Below are 15,011 nucleotides of genomic sequence, written 5' to 3'. Positions count from 1 at the left end.
ATAAACCTAAACTCACCTGTACTTGTTCCTCACTGAGAAATTAGAAAGCTCCATGCCCTTCACAACAAAAAACTGGGTAGGATTTTCTTTGCATCTTTGTAAATGTGTGTGGGGGATTTTTTGGTTTTGTTACTCTACTTTCCCAGACCACCTATTAAGGAAAAAGGAAAATCTATTTGCCTTCTACTTGAATTTCCCATCTCTGATTCATTAAACCTAAAGAGAGACAGTGCTACCTCCTGCCTGGCAGTTTTCTCAGGAGGAAGTTTCTTCTTTCACAGTGGCTCCTGCTGTGGACAAACTCGTTACTCACAAGAGTATTACAGAACTAAGGGCATGTAAACACTGACTTCTGAAGGCAGCACACTTGGCTCATTTTTAGGCTCTGGGTATTGTGAAATGTTTACATGTGTATTTGATACATACAAAATCAACCAAATCCTGCCAGGTCCTTCAGACTGGTCTGGCAACTTGAAACTCCTATTATTCTTTCCCCTGACCATATCTGTTCCAGACAAAGGGGTCTCTTATCCTCCGGTGACAGTACTTGAATTCTTGCACATTTTTTGTATCATTGCTATTTTTGAAAAGTATAATTCAAGCATTAAGTAAAGTACCTATATGTATCATGATAAAGCAAGCAAGGATGCCAAATATGATTGAGAGAAGGATGAAGGGAGGAGAAAAATGGCATGAAAACACTAAGGTATGAAAAATGGTATGAAAAAATCAAGGGGAAAATACTCAGTGTGCTAAGGCAACAGAGCTTTCAACATGTCAAATTAATTGTGTGGTTGCACTTGTTTCTCATATTCTTGGCACAGAAAGAAAATTGTTTCAAGTCTTCCTACTCCTACCCAGTAAGAGGAAAGGCCTTAAACATTTTAGTTTTGGCAGCTCAGCTTTATTCATAAATCCAATGGCAGCATATGAAATGCAGTTTCTTAAGTCCCCGTTCTTGACAGGGGTGGCAAAAACACACGTGGACAAGGGATGGTGCAAAGTTTCATCATCTTGCACTCAAACTGCCTTTGTCCACACCTTTGTAGGATTTCTTAGACTAACAAGGGACTAATAACTGGGCTCTGAATTTTCTTTACTGGCAAACCCCAAATGAATGTTTTATACAACCTGGGCTATTCTTGTAAGCAATTAAAAAAAATTAAAACATGCATGTACTTAATATTTAAAAAATAAATTGTGTCACCATGGTCAAATAAAAGACAACCCACTCTTTCTTCAGTATTTTGTTCTCTATAGTTAAGCTGGCCATCTGACACACTGAAATAAAGCTTCCTGTACACAAATATTACTTGTATAACTCCCCAGTGCAGCAGAAGTTACCCATTTGTTTGAATATAGAAGGTAATGTATACAAAGAGATATTTTAACTACTGGAACTCAAGATTTCCTGTCACTACAGTGAATGAGGAACACATTTTTAGCAGTCTCATGCCTGTTCAAGATTTTGAACTTCGGGGACAGCAGCTCAGTTCAGGTACCTGACTTCTGATAGGGAAATGACAAACCATGTTAGTATCTAAACTCTTAACAGACATGAGAAAATTGGGTGCTCATGAGAATTTCATCTTCCTCTGAGGAACAGGGCTGTACCGTACATTGTTAGTGATATACAACATTGTCTTACTGCATTTCAGTGCAAGCTGTAGTCTTTGCCCTCATGCAGACTCCATCACTCTTAAATGAGGCCCAAGATCTTAATTACTTTCTGACTTTGAGAAATTATTCATTTTGTAGTAGAATTACACCCACTGATACAAAAACCCAAACATGATGAATCAGAAATATGAACTTTGTATACACATGCTGCAACAGAAAAGCATAGTGGCTCAACAGAGCTCACATAAACCTGAATACTTACTCATTTAAATAATTAAATCTCTACCAAGCAGAGCGTTTCCTCCATGGTAATAGACCTAATTCAAGTATCTACTGTTCAATTTAAAGACTACCTCTAACGGTAACAAGCATTGCTTATTTTAACCTACTGGGACTACAAAAAACAGCTTGTATTAGAGACAAGCTGTCTCTTCTGAACAAGGTGTACCTTTAAAGGTTTAATTCAAGGAACTGCATTGCCAGAAATGTGCACATCAACAGCTACTGATCAAATACATGGGTATATCAGCTTAGGTTAATAAGTAATCAGCAATTCATTAAAGGTGCAGGCAAAACCCTTCTCACCTTACACTGTCTCCTGGGTTTCCGTTACACATTGGAGACATTTAAGGCCTGTATTCAAAAACTTTGGAATGTTCCCTGCTTAGCTGTGCTCACAGTAACAGCACCTCCTAAGAACTGAAACCTCACTTAGAGCAGAAGCTGCCCAGGAAGGTGTTCTGAACCAAAACTAGCTTGAGTTTACCAGACCTTGTCACAACCAGACATGGGTGGAAAATGAGAAACACTTAGCCTGAAACTGCAACAGAATCATGTTTTGGGCTCCTAAAGACATCCAATCAATAGGACAGCACATTTTAGTTGGAGGGTTGAGCAGTATTTGCTTCTATACAGCAGACAGGCAACAGAAAAATAGATTCTAAACTACCCATTAGAAGCAGCCTCAAAACAGGTAATAATTTATGCCTTTTGAACTACAAAGGTATAAGGGGACAGAAATGTGAAACAGTAGCAGTTGTGTAGAGATGATTTTTGGGGGGCAATTATCAGCATTATTATAATATTTGCTATATCCCTGTAAAAACACTCAGGTTACCTTCCCAGCTGGCCACCAACAGAACGTGTGACTCTCCTGCTGGGACCCATGTAGGTTTTGACATGTAGATAAAACTATGAAACAGACATGCATGCTTTTCAGGCAGTTCAAAATTGTTTTATTACAATTTTTTAACTGTTAGTATTTTCGTATCTGGACATCTTGAAAGGAATTTTAGATTTACAACTTCAAAAGACATTACAGAATTATGTAAGCCCCGATGACAACTACTCTATTGCACTGTATACAACTTGGTTGCCTCCCTTCCATGTCCCACTCTACACAGCTCCAAACAAATGAAAATTTGAGACTGGTGTTCATATTCAAGCTGCAGGAAAGCTCAGTATATGGAGAAAGAATAAGTGACAGTTTGCATTCAACTATTTCAGGAATCAAGAAGAGAATACACAGAACCATACATTTTATCATTTTATTAGGAATAATTCCAAGTGGGTTATGAAGAAACGAATCCATTGAGTTTGATGAATTTTCCAAAATTTCCTTATGAAGATATGTTCACCAACAAACAGTAAAACTTCAGCAGAACTATTATACACTGGGCAAAAATAGTCAGGCTGATACCAAAAAGCAACATGCAACATAAAAAAAAGATACAATATAAAGGAAGACAATCTGCTGAATATTAAAAACAACCTCAACATGAGCTCTTCGCAACCAGCACAGAACTATTCTACCCATCAAATCCAATTCACACAAAGGCAAGTTGGGCTGACAGAACCCAAGGATTAATAAAATGTTCCTCAGTGCAGTAGATTTGTATAGTGTTTTAGAGCATTTCCTTGGCTTGGAACAAGCAGTATTAGGAAATCGTTTTGGCAAGGGAGAGAAATAAATACATACGGAATGCTACATTTTTAAATCAGCAGACTGTCTGAGGAATGAAACAGGGCATCAGTAAACTAAGAGTAGCAGGGAGAAAAAAAATTAAAACATTAATTTATTGGGGCTCAAAGAGTATTCAAAACAGATCTTAAAGATGTCACAATAACTATATTCAGGCATTTAGGCTAACAAGGGGAATAAAATCAGAAGATACACTTTTTCCAAGTTAAGGAGATTTTTACCCAAGCATATTGCTACCCTTGCAACATGTAGCTCGGTAAACAATAAATTGGCAATGAAACAAGTTGAAACGCTGTAATATCCTGCCCAAATATCAGTTCCAGATACTGTAATAACCAAGATGCAAACTAATTTTGTTGTAACAAGCCTAGACCACTTATATCAAACATGTCCCTGGTGAAAGAGTCATCCCGTTGGAATTAGCGTTTTGAGAGTTCATTTGACAGCCAGTCAAGTCCCTCATACAGACCAGTTCCTTGCGTAGCACAGGTAGCCTGGACATACCACTGTTAATGTAGAACACAAAAATTCAATTTAAATACTGACAAAATGCAAGCTAAGTTATGACAGTATGTGACGCTCTTTAGTGCTGTTATAATTGTGTGTTATACTAGTGCTCTTTAAATACTGTTTTGTGCCATGAGGATTGTCAAGATTGAATAAATGGAATTTATAAAAATTTTGAGAAGTACATGTAGTGTAGAGGAGGTTCAGACATTATCCAGAAATTCAAGTGCTGGCCTAGTAAAGGCTACAACATAGCTTAGAGCATCAATAAACAAATACAGAACTTGTATTTGGTTTACATGCTGAAAACTTCTTGTCTCTGAAAGACTGCTCTTTAGGAAGTGAACATGGAATTATCTACATGAACGGACGTCTGAAACAGCTTCTATGGTCAGGATCTTAGTATGCCAACACAGACACTCAGGTTACAAAAGGTGGGAAGGTTCATGTGAAGCTAACCTGTGTCTCTAAAGCTTGAGCAGATGAAATTTAATGCTTTAGAAGCTACGTAATTTCCTCCTGGAGGTGGGAATGCAGAACGCATTTGTTCTCCCATAATACTGAGAAAACAGGAAAGCTCATCACATACTTTGTGAAATGCTGGATGTCTGCACTTCAATGACAGACTGGAGTGTTTGTATGTTTTCAGAAGAAGGTGAGAAATTAAACACCTCTAACAGCTGTACACACTGGATTATACTTCTAAACCACTTATTTTGAACAAGGACCTGAATTACGCATTATGAAGTTTAACAGCAGGTGTGCAGATCTTTCTAGAGAAAGCAGTGAAAACTATCCTTTCTCTTAGAGGAACTTTATCATATATAATAGAGGGAGAAAAGAGTTCATCAGTCAGAAAGTTGAGCACTTACAGTTCTGTTACGCAGAGACTGAAGGCCTAGTTTATCTGTCATTTCACTGATTGCCATGGCATTTGGCAGATCCTGTTTGTTTGCAAACAGAAGCAGCACTGCATCTCGCAGCTCATCCTCCTGAAGCTAAGAGAAAAAACAGACATGTTATTAAATTGCCTCAGTTAAACAAGTCAGTTACTTCAACAAACACTAAAATATCTAAATACTGATTTAAGGGTTGTAAACATTTTCATTCTTGCTCCTGAAGTCACTAGTAAGTATTGAGTGAAATTTAACTAGTATACAACAGAACTCCTGCAATTAAGGAAGTCCCCTTTCAATTTCAGAAGTTTAAATTTATGGGCAACTTGCTGATTAAACATTCTCTAGCACAAACCTGTTCTTCCAAAATTCTTTTCCTGCTGCATTCCTATCGAGGTTTCATGAATTAAAGGTTCTGGACATATTATTGATTCTCTACAGAGTGGAAATTACAACTTGGTGCACTATGTGACCCAGAATTACCAGCTGAATACAATATGCACTGTACAGACTCCCTAAAACTGTGAAATCCTAAATCCTTTAGGGAACCTGACAAACATTCAAAAATAGAACAAGTCAGTCTAACAATTATACCTCAGAAGATATTGATATTTACCATTTTCTGCAGCTCTTCTGCTGCTTCCTGGATTCTCTCTCTGTCATTGCTGTCTACCACAAAAATGAGGCCCTGTAGAAAATTACGCAGTTTTGAAAAAAACAATGTAAATGTGCAGCACTATTCTTAAACCACCAAAATACTCATACCAAGTATAATGATTACTTACCTAAGAAAGGCAACAAATTTAACAGAAAGTTCTGTTTAAACACTGCATGACGTGTGTCTGAACAACTACCTAAGTCTCAACTTCAAAATAAAGTTGGGGGCAAAAAAATGCAACAAAATCACATAATTTCCCCTCTGCTTTCACTCACTGTACTGAAAATCACAAGTGTTTCATCATCTCATATTTAACTGAAAAAATCCACACCTTAATGCCCGAGTTTTTTTTAAAAAGTTTGTATCAAACAGTACTTCTAATAGTATCTGTTATTCAAGCATTCTTCTTACACAATTCACTCTTAACCTTCCAGTCTGAAAACCTTGGTTTTATCACTCTCTTCAAGGAAAGACAAGTATATTTTAGAAGTAGTTAGTAACAGGACAGTAATAAGAAACGGAAATTAAGTATTACTCTATTCACAACAGTATGGTGGTGCAAGGTCCCTTTTGTCAATCCAGATCTCTGTATTTTTCTGCACCAATCATATGCACCATGCTGCACACAAATATAACGAAAACAATTCTATATTCAACACAAAAAAACACTCAAACAAACTCACTCCAGAAGTCTTCTGATACCAACAAGCAACTTTCCTTACTACTTATAACCAAAGGTATCACATTTATGTCCCAAAAACTGATGGTAGTCACATTATTGTGAAGCTAGCACTTTTCAATCAACTGGTAACAAGATATTTTACCATATTATAGATGCTCACCTTACTGAAAACACTAATTTAGCACAGTAAAAGCCATACATTTTAAGAGTTCCTCACAACAAACCAGTTGCTCTGGCACATTACAGAACATTGGTAGAACCTAAAAGGACTTGATCATTAAGAGGCTACACTCACAACTAGGTTTGAAGCCTCCAGGGGAACAAATTAACTTCAACTAGAATAAAATCTAGGTACCCTCAAAAGTTGCAGGAAGTAGTGCAGAGCCTTTCTGAAAGAGAGAAAACAACTCTCCATATGTACTGTACAAAACACAATGAGGCTTTACAAAGTAGGTCTTTAACTACTGCCATCTGAGTATTCTTACCTGTGTGTTCTGGAAATAATGCCTCCAAAGAGGTCTAATTTTATCTTGACCACCAACATCCCAAACTGTGAAACAAATGTTTTTATATTCTACCGTCTCCACATTAAAACCTAAAAATGAAGGAGTTCAGTAATTAGAAATAGTTAATTCTAGTGTTAAAACATAATTCTAACCATGTTAAAGATAGATACATCCTAAGGTATACTTCTCCCAAATATGTATAAAATGGCTTATCAATACTGAACTGGTAAATCAGGAAGAAAGTTGATTGAAGGGGAAAATAAACACAAATCATTTAAATCCAAGCCCAAGTAGCTGAGCAAATCTTTCAGCCACAAACTATGAGGCTCATGGTGTTTGGGGGAAGTGGTGCTACTGATCTGGTTCCTATCCTCCTGAGCATCTGCTACTGGCCACAGTTGGTAGCTGGATTCTGGTCTGGATGTCTCTTTGGGCTGACACAGGTATGTTATGGCAGGACCAGACAGTTCTGTTTGTTTTGTTTCTTATTCTAACCACAAAGACAGCAAATCCCTGCACTCTTCAGAGGCCCATCAGGTTTAGAATAACAAGAATAAAGATATAAGAACTAGTGATCTTACCAATAGTGGGAATTGTGGTGACAATTTCTCCTAGTTTCAGTTTATAAAGAATGGTTGTCTTCCCAGCAGCATCCAAACCAACTAGAAGGAAGAGAAAACTTGCTTTATTTCACAAACTGAACTACAACCTGATATTTTAGAATCATGTCATTTTACATGCAGAGTATTAAGGTTCTTTTACTGAGAACAGCTTTTTAAACACTCTTAACTCATTACTGATAAACTACTGTATGTTTTTCCCCATCTCCTCTACCCAGCACAGAGAGAACAAGTCATGAAGAAAACAAGCTCAGTAAGATGCTTCCATTCACAACCTACATGCTCAAAAGTTTCAAGTAATCTTCCTCAGTATTTGTGTTAATTAAACTTTATCATTCATATTGGAAGTTTCTTCTGTGTAAATCACGAAGATTTTTAAAGCCTAGCAACAATCTACAAGCAGCACACATTTTCTAACTGATCACACATCTGTTACTTCACCAAGCTGGGGAAAGCCTCCCTTACTCAACCTCTGGGAAAGCTCAGCTTCACAGGCACATGTGGACCAATGCAAGCTGGCACTATACATGAAAGACATTTCTTGTCCCTTATCCCAGCTCCTCCTCCCTTTGCTAAAATATTTCTTTAGCACTGAAAAAACCACAAACATCAGGCAGCTCTCATCACCCCTGCACATATACCAGAAGGGCTGTAGGTATTCTTCAGAATATCATTTCCATACTGTGAGATCCACTAGAATGCTTCCATCAGGAGTCTCCTCCTAATGACTGTTGGTCATTACAGAAGACCTTCTGCACTTAAATTTGCTGTTCTGTTTCTAAAACAAAACTTAAGTTTGCTGTTTTTCAATGTAAGCTATGTGGTAAATATGAGACACCTCAGAAATAAAATAAAACAAAGCCTAAACGACATTTTTTAAATGTATCACCAAAACCCCAAGCATACACTGTAGTTTTCTAAAACTGTTTGTGAAACTGCTTATTGTTAAGCATTTTAAACACATAATGTAACTCAAAATAGAATCCTTTAAATTAGAACGCAATACCTCGCACACAAGCACCTCCACAAACAGCAGGTACTAAACACAGCAGCACAAATTGTCTCTTTTGTCAGTAACATTTGCCCAAATAAAAATACCTCCCATCAAAAAAATTAGTTCATGCTTTTGCAAGAAACCAAATGCTATCCTCATTTTATAAGGATAATGCACAGTCTTTAACATTCTGAGTTTACTTCCTACTTTGCAACTGCAATATATTAAGCTTTAAGTGGTTTGGTAACTTGCCTATTAATAATACAACTGTTTCCTTAGCATCACAAAAAAAAGGGGATTCAAAATTACCTGCTCATACTGAATGAAACCAAATTCTTGAAAAACCTCCTTTTTCTCAAGACACAAACTGCTGTTGCAGCAAACTAACTTTAAAAACTCTATCTATAATTCTCCTATATTCTAATAGTGTGCATGGGATTAAACATACCAATGCAGTTTCTCTGGTAATGTCATTGCATATTAAAAAAAAAAAAAACAAACTTATTTTAATTCTTAATGTCACGACAGCATGAAAGAAAGGGAGTAGGGTGGAAATCTACCATCAAAATGAAAGCTCCTTGACTCTCAAAATGTCCAAAGGAAATGAAAGGGGTTTGAGTTTGCTATTGTTTAAGTGTTGGTCTCCTTCAGAACCACACACAAACATGAACAAAAAAAAGTCATAGTGCAGCAGAAATTACAAAAGGACTTGCAAGTCATGAAACTTGTAAATGCCACAATCTTCCCCACACCAGTTAAGTGTCAGGTCACCTTACAAAACCCTCTAAGTTGACTTCAGAACCCTCAAATACTCCACCTATGCTGAAAACCAATGTTTTTAACAGCACAATGCTTGAAGCCAAACACTATTTTCACACAGCTCAGCCTCACGTAAGCACTTGTAGGACAGGTAGACATTCGTAAGTACATATAATGCCTGAACATGGTATGATAGGGTTTTTTTCCCAGGAAATTAACAATAAGATAATTTAGTGAAACAATTAGTTACAACTACTACTCAAAACTCTTCTCTTATTGCTCCCCACCAAAAAAAATTACTCTGTTATCAATATAACAAACACTGACAAGACTTGTTAAAATTACCAATGTAAGAAAGATGCCATTGTCGACACAAACTGCTTGAGTGTATTTGAGGTTTATACTAACAACACAGATAAAGACAAAGAAAGCTAATCTCATTCCATAGAATGTATACACAGAGTATCAAGATCCTTTGGAAGACATGACTCAGAGTTAAGAAATTACAAACTAGTCAAGAATTTTAAACTATTTGGTATATTATGAAAATATTGCCCCAGTTACCCACTCTACCCTTGTGCACCTCAGTGGTGCTGGCAGAAGTCTACAGTGCCTATGTAAGCACAAAGCCCAGACTTTGCTTAAATCCACTCTTACCCACAACTCTTCATTAAGCTGTTGGACTTTGCACCGAGGCAGGCTGAGTTACAGGGTTATGGGTACATGTTTTCTTCTTCTGACTTCACATGTAACTGAGGGAAGGACCTTATGCAAATCCCCGTGACCCCATTTGCAAAAACCTCCTCTTTTGGCCAAACTGCGTATGTTATGAAGCCTAAAGGAGCAAATAATGAAAACCATAGCCTCTTTTCATATTTCTTACTCCAATTTGTAATTCAGCACCCTTTAAAAAATTTCAGAGCACTAAATCACATTTAATCTTTTGAGCTAGTAGGAAGTGTAACTACTGCTTTTAGTAATTCAAGAATAAACATGTTTACATTTGAACTGGAACAATAAATGTAAACGTATGAGCTACTGCCACAACATGAACTTTACCAAGACTAAAAGTCATATCTTAAATCCCCAAACAAAGTAAATTCCCAATTCTGTATTTTCACTGATTCTACTGCCTGACTGACCATTGTCATGACCAAGGTGTAAGAGACTTGATGAAGGGTATAACACTAAGCAATTGTACTGCAAAGCACCAAGATTACTATAAAGCACAAATGGAAAGTGCAGACCTGTACTTGCAACCATTCACCTTTAAACTGAAACATCCTCTAGCTGGAGAAAAAAATATCTACAATGCTTTCAGGCACTGCTAAAATCACTGTGGTTCGTAGCCCTTTACTCCTCTTAAAAAGTGTTTTATTCACAGCCTGTCAGTTGTTTTTCTAAATCTCAAGCTTCTAGTTCACTTGTTCACTTGTCACATCATCCCTGACCACATCACATCCTTCATTAACCAACTTCCTACTCTGATCACTGGTGGCTGAATGTCAAGCTGCCACTCTTATCACAGCACAAAACTTCACAAAAACTATAGAAAGCCAACAGCATGCAAACCAACAGTTGTCTAAAACAACACCTGCCCAAATAAAAAAAAAAGCTAAATTATTATGATCTGTTGCAGTGACACAATTTCCAAAGAATCTTGACATTTTCCACCCAATGTATTTAATAATACCTTTGTATTTGAAGCTCCTGAGTAGTTACTATATCAGTTAACACTTGCACAACTACACCAAGACATAGAACACTAAATTATGATACTGAAAGGTGCACAATGAATGGGTATGGTTTTTTTTCCAAGGACAAAACACCATCAGTGAAGAGTTTCACAGACAGGTACATGTAGGGTTAGGATTCAGTGTTTCTACTCTTAATGCCCCAGTCGCTGAATCTGACTTTCAGACATTCAGCCCTACCCCAGTCCTTTCTTTTCCCTCATGTTATGCCTATTTATAAAGAAAATGCATGAATCTTCTTTACAGCATTTCTTCCAAATAGTAAATATTTTTGAAAAATACTTGTACTAGTGTGTTTTTTTAAAAAATGACATTTCAGGAACAGTACAACATTAAATATCCACTTAGTATCATAAATGGAATTTGAAAACATAAAAAATAAGTGAGTGCTGTTGGTAATGGTCCCTGATGAGAAATACTCAAGTTCTGCAAACCTCAATAATACAAAGTCTGTTTTAGGAGCTAAATTAATTCTAATTTATCTTCAAGCCTGCAGAAACAGAAGAAAGCTGTGCAAAGGAAGTTAGAATTATAAATTAATTGTCTGTTGGTATCAACTCACATAATATTTTTCCCCTAAGTACTCTACCCCATAAATATATTTCTTAATTGGTGTTCTACATATGGAAACTTACATGACTGGTCTTGTAGAGTCCCATTTTCAAACCATACATTGAACATTATAACCTTGAGGAAAAGTTTTAATTCAATCCCAGTATTCACCCAGACATCTCTCCTCAAAGTGCTGATATATGATGTAGAATGCTATGAAGAGATTTAGTGTTACAGTTGTACACGAATTATGTCATATTCAGTGTAACATTCTGCTTCTGAACATCCAGTTTGTCCTGTAAGACTCTCACCACAATATACCCCAAGTTCTACTCTCCTATACTACCTAACAAATACAGTGCTGTCCCTGTGCCCTGATCCAGCCCTGCATTTTAATACAAGGCCTTAAAAAAAAAAAAAAGAAATACAAAAATAAAATAATTTGAAACAACTGCTAGAAAATGCACCTTCCAAAGCCATCTCTAACCTAAATTCAACCTCATTTTCTACCAAGAGCCTTGCAAACAGTTTAGATCTGCATGACATCACTTTCCTGTTTTCAGTACTTTGCAAAAAGTAACAGAACTACAAATGCCACAGATTCTGTGTCATCCTACATCCTACAGTCAAGCTCACTTGCAGACTTGACTTCATTCATTAAGAGTCATATGAAGAGTCTGGCTGTTAGGGAGACAACCAAATCACCTCCTTGAAACCGACACATGTACTAAGTTGTCTTGAAGACTAAAATGTCTCCGATTATTTTTAAATGGATGAGAGTCTCTAATTTCAAGCAGTTAAGACACAACAAAGATTACTGGGTATGCAATAACACTCTTCACCATCACAAAATATATGGAGAACCTGAAAGATTATAATTTTAAAAAGCTGCACTACTGTGTCTGCTGTGCATATCCAGTCAGCACTAAGGATGGGTGTGTGCCAGGAAGTTTCACAGTTAGAACCCACTCCTCTTGCTGGCTATATCCACATGAGCACTCCATTTAGTTCCTTAGGACAAGCTACTTCAGTCAACGGCCATGAACCAAATTCCATTCACTTTGGTAACAGAATCTGACAAAAAATAAAGAGGCTAAGAACTGTTTGTACATAAAGCTTGCAGGGGTGGGTAGGTGGGTGGAAGAAGGCAGGGAACAACTCGAAGCGGAGGAGGAAATACCAATGCAGTATGTGCTGGCTTTGACCTTTTGAACTATAATCTGAAAGTGAGAATCTTCAAGAGCCACTGGCTTCAACTCCTGCACAGTCCGTATCAAGGGAAGAGATAATTTCAAAATAAATGGATATTAAAAATAAATCATTATGGGGAGAGACAGTAAGACTAAGCAAGCACTACAAGAGCTGCCTAGAGCGTTTTATCGGTTTGTACTCGGGGCACAAAACTAATGCCCACGGAGGCTATAGCGAAACGCCCTTTCACGAGTCAGGAGAGGCACTACAGCTCCCTACAGCAGCCGAAAATCGGCCATTATACGGCAGTTCTTACGGCCCTGGTGCCGCACACACCAGGCTTTGTCACATCCAGCTCGCGGAGCCGCAGTGCCGGGGCTCGCTCGCCCCTGCCCGGCCGCAATTCCATCTTTGTTCCGCGCGGCCGGCGCAGCTGCGGGAACGGGGCTCGGCCTGGCCGGGACCGGCGGCACCGGGGAGCGGCGGGCGAGGCGGGGAGGGGAACGGGCACACGGCGGGAGAAAGGAAGGGCAAATACAGCCCGATCCTCAGCGCCTCCCCTCCCCGCCGCTCTCCCAGCGCCCCCCGGCCCGCGGGACGGGCACGGCGCGGTGTCCGCGCCCCGCAGCCCGGGACAGGGCGATTCCCCCGCCGGGACCCGCGGCCTCCCCTCCCCCTCCGGCGGGGCTCGGCTGCGCGGCCCCAGCCGGTCCGGGCTCTGCGGTGGCCCTCACCCATAAGGATGCGCATCTGCTTCTTGCCGAAGAGGCGCGAGAAAAGCGAGGAGATGGTGAGGCCCATGGCGGCTCCGGCGGCGCTGGGCGGCGGCGGGGGAGCGCTGAGGGAAGGAGGGCAGGAGGGAGCGCGGCCCGGCCGGTGTGCGCGCACGGATCTCTCCGCGCGCGAGGCGAGCCCGGCAGCGGCGGCGGGTGCTCTGTGACCGGGGACCTCGCTCGGTCTCTGCCACGTCACGCTCGCCGCGGCCGCCCCGGTTCCAACGCGGACACGATCACGTCACGCTCGCCACATCCCCCGGCCGCGGCACCGCCCTCCGCCACACGGCCGCGGCGCTGCGGGGGACTACGACTCCCGGCATGCGCTGCGCAGCTCTGCGCCCCGCGCTCATTTGCCATCGCCGCGGGGCACGACGGGGGATGTAGGCGGGCGCGGTCGCCAGCCCCGCGCAGCTTCCGGGTCGCGCGGGGCACGCCGGTTGCGGCGGGCCCCGCCCTGGCCGCGGGGACGGGCGGCAGCCCCGGTAACGCTGCGCTCGCAGCCGCAGGGCCGGGACGGCAACGGGATCCGCTGCCGGCAGGCAGGGAGAGACTGGTGGAACCAGACCTCGGAGAGGCCCCAAAAGCAGCCCAACAGCGACAAGGACATTTAATAAAGGAAATAAACAAACCTCTCCCCCCACACTCTAAAAACCAAACCGAAATAAATCAACAAACGGCAGCGCTGTGACATATTACTGTACTATTATTAATTGTGTATATATATATATATCCACTATACAGTAATTATTAGGCATCCCGGTCGCAGCAGGCCCCCGCCCTGACCCTCCCCAGAGGCCCCGAGCTGCGGCACCAAACCACGCTCGGTTCATCGGGCAGGGAGCACCAGACACGAGGACATAAGAGCAGAGTAAAACTGAACCAGGCTCGGTCAATGTTGTATTAAATAGAAAGTATTTACTTCTCCTGTACTAAAGAAAAACACTGTTAATGATCTTTATTACGATAGTACTGAACAAGATCCTAACAGCTGGCTACCAAGCCAGAAAAGTCAGGCTGTTCTTTTCACAGAATCATAAAATGGTTTGGGTTCGAAGGGTTGGATCATCTTATTCTACCCCCCTACCATAGACAAGGACCTTTCACTAGACTAGGTACTCAATGCCCTGTCCAACCCCACCTTGGACACTTTCAGGCATGGGGCATCCGCAACTAATCTTCGGTATCATGTTGAAAACCTTATTCTAATTCTAAATTATGTTATTCTGAACCCCAAACCTGGTGTAAATTAAGATGGAAAGTTGTGTTTTTATAAAAGAAATAAATGATACTTGAAATCTAGTTCATGCCTAAGATGTTTTTATGATCCTGATCAACCATCAGGAAACTGTAATCTAAGGAGTCCAGTTCTAGGTTTCCAGTACTCACCCATCCTCTGTTCACAGCATTCAGTATTTACACTTCTTTTTTTGGCTAGGAAAGTTCAGCTTTTCTGTGCTTGAGGGCTGTTACTCTCTGGAGCTCCAAGCTGGCCTATTCTGAGTGTATCTGGGTCGT

At 40.2% G+C, this 15,011-nt stretch overlaps 1 protein-coding gene across 1 annotated transcript; it reads right to left on the bottom strand.

Moving 5' to 3' along the window:
* Nucleotides 1-3,153: 3,153 nt before the first annotated feature.
* ARF4 (ARF GTPase 4) lies at nucleotides 3,154-13,747 on the bottom strand. Its single transcript, XM_021532620.4, has 6 exons — nucleotides 13,455-13,747; nucleotides 7,432-7,512; nucleotides 6,830-6,939; nucleotides 5,621-5,692; nucleotides 4,981-5,106; nucleotides 3,154-4,107 (listed from the first exon to the last, which is right to left on the bottom strand). The coding sequence occupies exons 1-6, from the start codon at nucleotides 13,519-13,521 to the stop codon at nucleotides 4,021-4,023; spliced, it is 543 nt and encodes a 180-aa protein (XP_021388295.1). The 5' UTR covers nucleotides 13,522-13,747; the 3' UTR covers nucleotides 3,154-4,020.
* Nucleotides 13,748-15,011: the final 1,264 nt, after the last annotated feature.

Source organism: Lonchura striata, chromosome 12 (genome assembly GCF_050655825.1).
Source record: "Lonchura striata isolate lonStrDom1 chromosome 12, ASM5065582v1, whole genome shotgun sequence".
Lineage (NCBI taxonomy): Eukaryota > Metazoa > Chordata > Aves > Passeriformes > Estrildidae > Lonchura > Lonchura striata.
This window is presented reverse-complemented; position numbering and strand designations above follow the sequence as displayed.